Source organism: Cetorhinus maximus, chromosome 6 (assembly GCF_964194155.1).
Source record: "Cetorhinus maximus chromosome 6, sCetMax3.hap1.1, whole genome shotgun sequence".
Classification (NCBI taxonomy): domain Eukaryota; kingdom Metazoa; phylum Chordata; class Chondrichthyes; order Lamniformes; family Cetorhinidae; genus Cetorhinus; species Cetorhinus maximus.
The window spans coordinates 78,114,749-78,125,851 of record NC_135884.1 but is presented as its reverse complement, the minus strand read 5'-3'; the positions used below and the strand labels follow the sequence as shown (position 1 = coordinate 78,125,851).

The following is an 11,103-nucleotide window of genomic DNA, read 5'->3' as shown; positions in this document are numbered from 1 at the left end:
GATTCACACCAAGGATCCATTCACTCTGAGGAACAACTCACACTAAGAACCCACTTACACAAAGGAACAACTCACACCAAGGATGAACTTACACTGAGGATCCATTCACACTGAGGATTCATTCACACCGAGGAATGACTTATGCTGGAGATCCATTCCCATGGAGAATCCTTTCACACTGAGGATCCATCCATACCGAGGATGAACTCCTGCTGATGACCTATTCACTCTGAGGAAAAACTCACACCGAGAACCCATTCACACTGAGAATCAACTCACACTGAGGATTCATGTGCCCTGAGGATCCATTCACACTGAGAATCAATTTACCCTGAGAATCCATTCACACTGAGGTTGAACTCACACTTAGGATCCATTCACACTGAGGATCCACCCCCACTAAGAATCCATTCACACTAAGAATCAACTTACTCTGAGAATCCATTCACACTGAGGAACAGCTCACACTGAGAATCCATTCACACCGAGAACAAACTCATGCGGTGGATCCATTCACATAGAGAATCCATTCACACCGAGGAATGACTGATGCTGCAGATCCATTCACACAGAGAATCCTGTCACACTGAGGATCCATGTGCCCTAAGAATCCTTTCACACTGAGGATCCATGTGCCCTAAGAATCCATTCACACTGAGGATCCATGTACCCTAAGAATCCATTCACACTGAGGATCAATGCACACCGAGGATTCATTCGAACTGATGATCTATTTACCCATGAGGATCAACACACAATGAGGATCCATTCACACTGACGATCCATTCCCACTAAGAAACCATTCACACTGATAATCAACTTACACCGAGAATCCATTCACACTGAGGAACAATGCACACTGAGGATCCATTCTAACTGAGGATCCATGTACCCATGAGGATCAACACACAGTGAGGATCCGTTCACACTGAGGACCCATTCCCACAAAGAAACCATTCACACTGGTAATCAACTTACCCTGAGAATCCATTCACACTGAGGTGGAACTTATGCTTAGGATCCATTCACACCAAGGATCCAGTCACGCTAAGAACCCACTCACAGTGAGGATCAGCTCACACTGAGAATCAACTCAGATTGAGGATCCATTCACATTGAGAATCCATTCATAGTGAGTGTCCATAGCCTCCACACTGAGTGTGAGCAGCCTTTGTGTTTTATGTGCAGTCTGAATGGGGAAGTGAGTTTGGCACTTGCCTTGAGGAGTTCAGTGGAAAGTGGACTGAAAGATCAGATTATTTGACATCGCTGGTCAATGATTCTGACAGTCAGATTAGACATTGCTCTGTGATCATGTCGGATATCTCCATCTTTAAAGCCTCGCTCTGCTCACTGAATCTCACTCTTTACAGTCCCGCTCTGCTCACTGAATCTCACTCTTTACAGCCTCTGCTCACTGAATCTCACTCTTTACAGTCCCGCTCTGCTCACTGAATCTCACTCTTTACAGCCCCGCTCTGCTCACTGAATCTCACTCTTTACAGTCCCGCTCTGCTCACTGAATCTCACTCTTCACAGCCCCGCTCTTCTCACTGAATCTCGCTCTTTACAGCCCCGCTCTGCTCACTGAACCTCACTCTTTACAGTCCCACTCTGCTCACTGAATCTCACCCTTTACAGCCTCTGCTCACTGAATCTCACTCTTTACAGTCCCGCTCTGCTCACTGAATCTCACTCTTTACAGTCCCGCTCTGCTCACTGAATCTCACTCTTTACAGTCCCGCTCTGCTCACTGAATCTCACTCTTTACAGCCTCTGCTCACTGAATCTCACTCTTTAAAGTCCCGCTCTGCTCACTGAATCTCACTCTTTATAGCCCCGCTCTGCTCACTGAATCTCACTCTTTACAGTCCCGCTCTGCTCACTGAATCTCACTCTTTACAGTCCCGCTCTGCTCACTGAATCTCACTCTTTACAGTCCCGCTCTGCTCACTGAATCTCACTCTTTACAGTCCCGCTCTGCTCACTGAATCTCACTCTTTACAGTCCCGCTCTGCTCACTGAATCTCACTCTTTACAGTCCCGCTCTGCTCACTGAATCTCACTCTTTACAGTCCCGCTCTGCTCACTGAATCTCACTCTTTACAGCCCCGCTCTGCTCACTGAATCTCACTCTTTACAGTCCCGCTCTGCTCACTGAATCTCACTCTTTACAGCCCCGCTCTGCTCACTGAATCTCACTCTTTACAGTCCCGCTCTGCTCACTGAATCTCACTCTTTACAGTCCCGCTCTGCTCACTGAATCTCACTCTTTACAGTCCCGCTCTGCTCACTGAATCTCACTCTTTACAGCCTCTGCTCACTGAATCTCACTCTTTACAGTCCCGCTCTGCTCACTGAATCTCACTCTTTACAGTCCCGCTCTGCTCACTGAATCTCACTCTTTACAGTCCCGCTCTGCTCACTGAATCTCACTCTTTACAGCCTCTGCTCACTGAATCTCACTCTTTACAGTCCCGCTCTGCTCACTGAATCTCACTCTTTACAGTCCCGCTCTGCTCACTGAATCTCACTCTTTACAGTCCCGCTCTGCTCACTGAATCTCACTCTTTACAGTCCCGCTCTGCACACTGAATCTCACTCTTTACAGTCCCGCTCTGCTCACTGAATCTCACTCTTTACAGCCCCGCTCTGCTCACTGAATCTCACTCTTTACAGTCCCGCTCTGCTCACTGAATCTCACTCTTTACAGCCCCGCTCTGCTCACTGAATCTCACTCTTTACAGTCCCGCTCTGCTCACTGAATCTCACTCTTTACAATCCCGCTCTGCTCACTGAATCTCACTCTTTACAGCCTCTGCTCACTGAATCTCACTCTTTACAGTCCCGCTCTGCTCACTGAATCTCACTCTTTACAGTCCCGCTCTGCTCACTGAATCTCACTCTTTACAGTCCCGCTCTGCTCACTGAATCTCACTCTTTACAGCCCCGCTCTGCTCACTGAATCTCACTCTTTACAGTTCCGCTCTGCTCACTGAATCTCACTCTTTACAGTCCCGCTCTGCTCACTGAATCTCACTCTTTACAGTCCCGCTCTGCTCACTGAATCTCACTCTTTACAGCCTCTGCTCACTGAATCTCACTCTTTACAGTCCCGCTCTGCTCACTGAATCTCACTCTTTACAGTCCCGCTCTGCTCACTGAATCTCACTCTTTACAGTCCCGCTCTGCTCACTGAATCTCACTCTTTACAGTCCCGCTCTGCTCACTGAATCTCACTCTTTACAGCCTCTGCTCACTGAATCTCACTCTTTACAGTCCCGCTCTGCTCACTGAATCTCACTCTTTACAGTCCCGCTCTGCTCACTGAATCTCACTCTTTACAGCCCCGCTCTGCTCACTGAATCTCACTCTTTACAGTCCCGCTCTGCTCACTGAATCTCACTCTTTACAGTCCCGCTCTGCTCACTGAATCTCACTCTTTACAGTCCCGCTCTGCTCACTGAATCTCACTCTTTACAGTCCCGCTCTGCTCACTGAATCTCACTCTTTACAGTCCCGCTCTGCTCACTGAATCTCACTCTTTACAGTCCCGCTCTGCTCACTGAATCTCACTCTTTACAGTCCCGCTCTGCTCACTGAATCTCACTCTTTACAGTCCCGCTCTGCACACTGAATCTCACTCTTTACAGTCCCGCTCTGCTCACTGAATCTCACTCTTTACAGTCCCGCTCTGCTCACTGAATCTCACTCTTTACAGTCCCGCTCTGCTCACTGAATCTCACTCTTTACAGTCCCGCTCTGCTCACTGAATCTCACTCTTTACAGCCCCGCTCTGCTCACTGAATCTCACTCTTTACAGTCCCGCTCTGCTCACTGAATCTCACTCTTTACAGCCCCGCTCTGCTCACTGAATCTCACTCTTTACAGTCCCGCTCTGCTCACTGAATCTCACTCTTTACAGCCCCGCTCTGCTCACTGAATCTCACTCTTTACAGTCCCGCTCTGCTCACTGAATCTCACTCTTTACAGCCCCGCTCTGCTCACTGAATCTCACTCTTTACAGTCCCGCTCTGCTCACTGAATCTCACTCTTCACAGCCCCTCTCTGCTCACTGAATCTCACTCTTTACAGTCCCGCTCTGCTCACTGAATCTCACTCTTTACAGTCCCGCTCTGCTCACTGAATCTCACTCTTTACAGTCCCGCTCTGCTCACTGAATCTCACTCTTCACAGTCCCGCTCTGCTCACTGAGTCTCACTCTTCACAGTCCCGCTCTGCTCACTGAATCTCACTCTTTACAGTCCCGCTCTGCTCACTGAATCTCACTCTTTACAGTCCCGCTCTGTTCACTGAATCTCACTCTTTACAGTTCCGCTCTGCTCACTGAAACCTTGCTCTTTTCAGCATATCTCCCTGATGTCTCTTTTGAAGTGGGATTCCTCCATGACCCTGTGGGATATGTTGCTATGCTCTCTTATTTCTCTTTGATTCAATGGATTATGTCTCTATAATCCAGTGGGATATCTCTCTGCAGTCCAAAGTCAATTTCCCCAATTTCTCAGTGAGCTTTCTCTCTGTCATTCAGTGGGATATCTCGCTGTGGTCCTGTTTGATATCTCTGTCCTCTGGCAGTTGATGCGATGGGATTTGAACATGAATGGATTCACAAGGTAAATTTTTTACAGCCACATGTAGATGTAAATGGCTCTGATCTAATTCTCATTCTGGAAACCTGGCTGCCAGGCGACCAAGATTGGGAACTGAATTCAACATTTCGGAAGGACAGACAAAAAGGGAAAGGAGGAGGAGTTGCGCTGATAATGAGTGATGGGATCAGTACATTAGTAAGATGGGATCTCAGATCGGAAGAACAAAATGTGGAATCTGTTTGGGTGGTGCTAAGAAACAGCAAGTGACAGCAAACATTGGTTGGAGTTGTTTATCGGCCACCAAACATTAGTGATAATGTGGGGCATGGTATTAATCAGGAGGTGAGAGAAGTATGTAACATGGGTAATACAGTAATCATGGGCGACTTCAATCTGTATATAGACTGGGTAAACCTAGTGAGCACTAATGCTGTGGAGGACGAGTTTCTGGAGTGTGTTAGGGATGGTTTTCTAGAGCAGTATGTTGAGGAACTGACTGCATAACAGGTTATTTTAGATTTAGCATTATATAATGGAAGGGCCTGATTAATAACCTTGTTGTAAAAGAATCTTTAGGGATGAGTGACCATAATATGAAAGAGTTTTACACTGTTTGAAAGTGAGGTAGTTCAATCTGAAGCCAGGGTGTTAAAGTTGAACAAAGGAAATTATGAAGGTATGAGGGGCAAATTGGCTGAGGTGGATTGGAAAAGACATTAAAAGGATTGACGGTACATAGGCAATGGATAGTCATTAAAGAATTATTACATAATTTACAGCAATTATACATTCCTTCAAGGCACAAAAACCCAAAAAGAAAAGTCAGTCAATCGTGGCTAACAAAGGAAGTTATGGATTGTATAAGATTAAAAGAAAAGGACTCTACCAGTGCCAAAAATATCAGTGAACCTGAGGATTGGGAAGATTTTAGAATACAGCAAAGGAGAACCAAGAAACTGATAAAGAAAGGTAAAGAATATGAATGTAAACTAGCAAAAAACATAAAAACAGACTGTAAAGATTCTATAGGATTCTAAAAAGGAAATGTTTGGATAAGGCAAATGTGGGTCCATTACAGGCAGAGCCAGGAGAATTTATAATGGGAAATAGAGAAATGGCAGAGAAACTAAATGATTACTTTGTGTCCATCTTCACTGAGGAAGATACAAGAAATCTCCCAGAATTAGAAATCCAAGGGACTAGGGAGAATGAGGAGTTGAAGGAAATTAGGATTAGTAAGAAGGTTGTATTGGGGAAATTAATGGGACTGAAGGTTGAAAAGTCCCTGAGACCTGATATTCTGCATCCTAGCATGTTGAAAGAGGTAGCAATGGAGATAGTGGATGCATTGGTGATCATTACCCAAAATTCAATAGATTCTGGAATGGTTCCTGCAGATTGGAAGGTAGCAAAAGTCAACCCACGATTTAAGACGTGAGGGAGAGAGAAAACACGGAACTACAGACCTGTTAGCCTTACATCAGTAGTAGGGAAAATGCTAGAATCTATTATAAAGGATGTAATAAACGAGTGCTTGGATGATCATGATCTGATTGGGCAGAGTCAGCATGGATTTGCAAATGGGAAATCATGTTTGATGAACCTGTTGGAGTTTTTTGAAGATGTGACCAGCAGAATTGATAAAGGAGAGTCAGTAGACATAGTATACTTGGATTTTCAGAAGGCTTTTGACAAAGTCCCCCACAGGAGGTTGGTTAGCAAAATTAAAGTGCATGGAATAAGAGATAATATACTGGCATGGATTAAGGATTGGCTAACAGGCAGAAAACAGAGTGTAGGAATAGACGAGTCATTCTCACGTTGGCAAGCTGCAACTAGTGGGGTACCGCAAGGATCAGTACTTGGGCTCCAGCTGTCCACAACATATCTCAATGATTTGGATGTGGGGACCAAATGTAATATTTCCAAGCGTGCGGATAATACAAAGCTAGGTGGGAACGTATGTTGTGAGGAATATGTAAAACAGCTACAGGAGGATTTGGACAGACTTAGTAGTGGGCAAGAACATGTCAGATGGAATACAATGTGGAAAAATGTGAGCTTATCCATTTTGGTAGAAGGAACAGATATGCAGAGTATTTCTTAAATGGTGAGAGATTAGAAAGTGTAGATGTACAAAGGGACCTGGGTGTCCTTGTCCATAAGTCACAAGTGCAATTAGGAAGGTTAATGGAATGTTAGCCTTTATCACAAAAGGATTTGAATACAGGAGTAGTGAAGTCTTGCTTCAATTATATAGAAGCTTGGTTAGACCACACCTGGAGTAGTGTGTGCAGTTTTGGTTCCCATACCTCAGAAAGGATATTATTACCATAGAGGGAGTGCAACGAAGGTTCACCAGACTTGTTCCCGGGATGGCAGGACTGTCTTATGAAGTGAGATTGGGGAAACTGGGCCTGTATTCTCTAGAGTTTTGAAGAATGAGAGGTGATCTCAGTGAAACCTACAAAATACTCAAAGGAATAGATGGGGTAGATCCAGGTAAGATATTTCCCCTGGTTGGGGAGTCTAGAACCAGGGGACACAATTTCAAAATAAGGGGAAAGCCACTTAGGACTAAGATGAGGAGAAATGTCTTTGCTCAGAGGGTTGTGAATCTTTGGAATTCTCTACCCCAGAGGGCCATGGAAGCTCAGTCATTGAGTGTGTTTAAGGTAAAGCTGTATAGATTTCTGATTCACAATAACGTAAATAATGTAAAAAAATTTTAAAAAAGTAAAAAACTGACTTCAGTGCCCGCCCTTCTGCCACCCCCCCACCCCCCCCCCCCCCGCTCCCCCCCCCCCCCCCCCCCCGCCAACACCCACCGGCAACTCATCCTGCCCTTAAACTTTAAAGCTAAAACCTATTCGTCACACCCACAAATACCAATATAACTTACTTAAACTATCTCTATTTCCTAACACCCTGTCCTTCCTAAATATCGATTACCCTTGGATATTCAGTTCCCAACCTTGGTCACCCTGCAGCCATGTCTCTGTAATCACAATCATATCGTACCAGTTTATATCTATTTGTACTGTTAATTTATCTAAGTAATTGTGAATTCCCTGTGCATTCAGGTACAGTGCCTTTAGACTTGTCATTTTAACATTTTCCTCACCTGTTTTGACACTTTGGCCCTATTTGCTGCTGGCCCTTGTTTCCTCTGCCTTCCACTTTCGCTTTCTACTTTTCTGTCCTTCATTCCTGTCTTTGTTACCCTCTCTTGTGTCTCCTTGCTCAGATTCCCATCCCCCTGACACTCTAGTTTAAACCCTACCCCACAGAACTAGTGGATACCCCTGTGAGAAAATTAGTCCCGGTCCTGCTGGGGTGCACCCCATCCAGCTTGTACAGGTCCCATCTTCCACAGAATCGATCCCAACACCTCAGGAATGTGAATCCCTCCCTCCTGCACCCTCTCTCCAGCCACACATTCAGCTGCTCAATTCCCCTATTTCTGTTCTCACTCACTCGTGGCACCTGCAGTCACCTCGGGATTACAGCCTTTTGAGGTTCAACTTTTCCATTTCTTTCCCGGCTCCTTAAAATCTGCCCCAAGGACCTCATCCCTCTTCCTACCTTCCTGATTGGTTCAGATATGGAGCATGGCCTCTGTCTGATTTACCTGACTGATAAATCCAAACAGAAAATGAAGAATGAAGCTGCTGAGAGACAACAAGAGAAACTTTCTTCAAAAATCTCCTTTGTTTCATCGTCACATTTTCAATTTATAAAAGTGAGAAATCAGTGAAACAATGAGGGAAATGAAGGGATCAAAGAATAAAAACACTGAGATTATCAATGGAATCAGAGACAGAGAATCCCACCGTCTGCCCCACCCCCACCCCCACCCCCAGTGTCGGTCTCATCCCCACCCCCACCCCCACCCCCAACCCCAGTGTCGGCCTCATCCCCACCCCCACCCCCAGTGTCGGTCTCATTCCCACTTCCACCCCCAGTGTTGGCCCCACCCCCACCGCCATTGCTGGTCTCATCCCCACCCCCAGCCCCAGTTTCCGTCTCATACCCACCCACCAACCTCAGTGTCGGTCTCATACCCACTCACCCACTATCTTCCACACCCTCCAATTGTCACATCCACCCCTACACCCCACTCCCCAACTGTCTGCCCCACCTCCACACCCTCATCCAGTGTCAGCCCAGCCCCATACCCCCCCCAAGTGTCTGCCCCCGCCACCAAACACTCTCCCAGTGTCACCCCCACCCTCAGCACCAGCCCCTTCTATCTCCAGACCCTCACTGCTCCCTGGTGGTTAGTGTTGGGATTGCAGCTCCATCCATTTGCAGCTGAGGGTGTCTCATTGCCTTGGACCCACATTAACAAAGTTCCACCATCTTGTTTCAGTCACTATTGGCGATTGTGGTTTACACAGGAAAAGTTAGTTACCATCGAGAATATTTACCGCTCATTATCACATCAACTGGAAATTTACAAGTGATCGGAGAATCAGTTTCTGAATCCAGTCCTGAAACACCTTCCACATTCTGTCTGTGACCCAGGACAATATCTCGCCGCTTCAACAGTCACAGTATTTTAAATAGTTTTAAAATTCTGTGCTCTCAATGACTTCTTCTCTCTTCAACTCCTCAGTCCCTTTTCCAGAAATGCGACTGCAGTTTGGACCCATTCCTCACTCGCTTTAATACAAATTCTCATATTCCGCTTGTTTGTAAAACTGAAAGAATGAAATGAGGTGTGATTATCAGAGAGTCACAGATACCAGCTCCAAACCTTTCATTTAAACACACTGCAGTAACAAATCCCTTTAAATACTTACACAATGGCAGGAGTGGAGCAGCCACTTGTTTTCTTGTAGCTTACAAGTCTTTTATGAGGAATACGGGTGGGTTTAAAATTCTCACAGCATTCGAATATTACAGGGCCAACTAGAATGAGGAGGAGAAATGAACACAGTTAAACATGGAGTGGGTATCACAGCAGATTCTCACTGAGAGGAAAATTATCCTTCATGTTTAATATAGAAATACAGCGAGTCTACAGAAGAGAAACAGGCCATTTGGCCCATCTGCTCTATACTGGTGTTTCTGAGCCTGCTTCCACAGTCACCAATCAGCTTTCTCCTTTCTAGAGAAAAGACACACAGCCTGTTCACCCTTTACACACACTGGACAAGCTGATCACACTGTTAAAATACAAATGGGATAAATAGAGGCATCGAGTGTAAAAGATATCTTTATCAAACCCGAGTTACAGAATCACAGAATCACAGTGCAGAAGAGGCCCTTTGGCCCATTGAGTCGGCACCGACACATGAGAAGCATCTGACCTGCCCACCGAATCCCATTTACCAGCACTTGGCCCATAGCCTTCATGTTTTGAGATGCCAAATGCTCACCCAGGTACTTTTTGAACGATGTGAGGCAACCCGCCTCCACCACCCTCCCAGGCAGCACATTCCAGACCATCACACCCTCGGGGTAAATAAGTTTTTCCTCAGATCCCCCCTAAACCTCCTGCCCCTCACCTTAAACTTATGTCCACTCAAGACTGACCATTCAAATAAGGGGAACAGCTGCTCCCTATCCACCCTTCCCATGCCCCTCATATTCTTGTACACCTCGATCAGGTCGCCCCTCAGTCTTCTCTGCTCCAACAAAAACAACCCAAGTCTATCCAACCTCTCTTCATAACTTAAATGTTTCATCCCAGGCAACATCCTGGTGAATCTCCTCTGCACCTCCAATACCTTGTTACTCCCTGTATCAATTTGCTTTAGAACCTCACAGCCCCTCTCCCTGAGTTCCATACCTTCAGAAGATTGATGAGAAGTAATTGTTCAACACTTTACCAATGTCCTCTGGCTCCACACACAGATTGCCCCCTTGGTCCCTAATGGGCCCTATTCTTTCCCTGGTTATCCTCTTCCCATTGATATACTTATAGAGTATCATGGGATTTTCCAGTCTTTTACCAGCCAGAGCTGGTTAGGTCTCAGTTGTTTCACTGTCTGCAGCTTCCTCTGGACAGAGTGAGGAGGAATCATTACATTGAACACTATTAAATAACACAAGCAATTGATGGAACCCAGCAGTGGGTTTATAACCTGTTTGTAACAGTTTTGGCCATTCTCAGATTCTCGGAGAATATTGGCACTAAGGAAGCCTCTTTCTTACCTGGTGAAGCAGCAGCATCCTGGATCAAGCAGAGGCCCAGTGCTCCCAGAACAGCAGCAGCAACACACAGTGCTGTCTTCATCATGTCCTTTACAAGTTGCAAGTGTTCAGTGTTGAAGGATGAATGTGGAGTGAGGATTGAGTTGTCCCCTCATGGTTTATATCATGTAAAACTGCACAGAGTCAGCAATACGGAGATGCCCTGGGCCTTCCCCCATTCTCCAGCAATGAAAGTTCTCTGATGTAATTGTTCCTCCATTCCTGCGATCCCTGGAAAGGGAAGTACATGTTGTTCTGTGAATGGGAGTTCTTGGCTTCAGCACCGAAT

The 11,103-nt window shown here is 45.9% G+C and overlaps 1 protein-coding gene across 1 annotated transcript; it reads right to left on the bottom strand.

Annotated features, from left to right (window-relative positions):
- Positions 1-8,874: 8,874 nt before the first annotated feature.
- On the bottom strand, positions 8,875-10,860 carry LOC144681344 (C-C motif chemokine 5-like). The gene is made up of 3 exons (XM_078542938.1): positions 10,776-10,860; positions 9,419-9,527; positions 8,875-9,316 (listed from the first exon to the last, which is right to left on the bottom strand). Exons 1-3 carry the CDS (start codon positions 10,858-10,860, stop codon positions 9,220-9,222), a joined length of 291 nt encoding a protein of 96 aa, XP_078399064.1. The 3' UTR covers positions 8,875-9,219.
- Between the last annotated feature and the right edge of the window lie 243 nt (positions 10,861-11,103).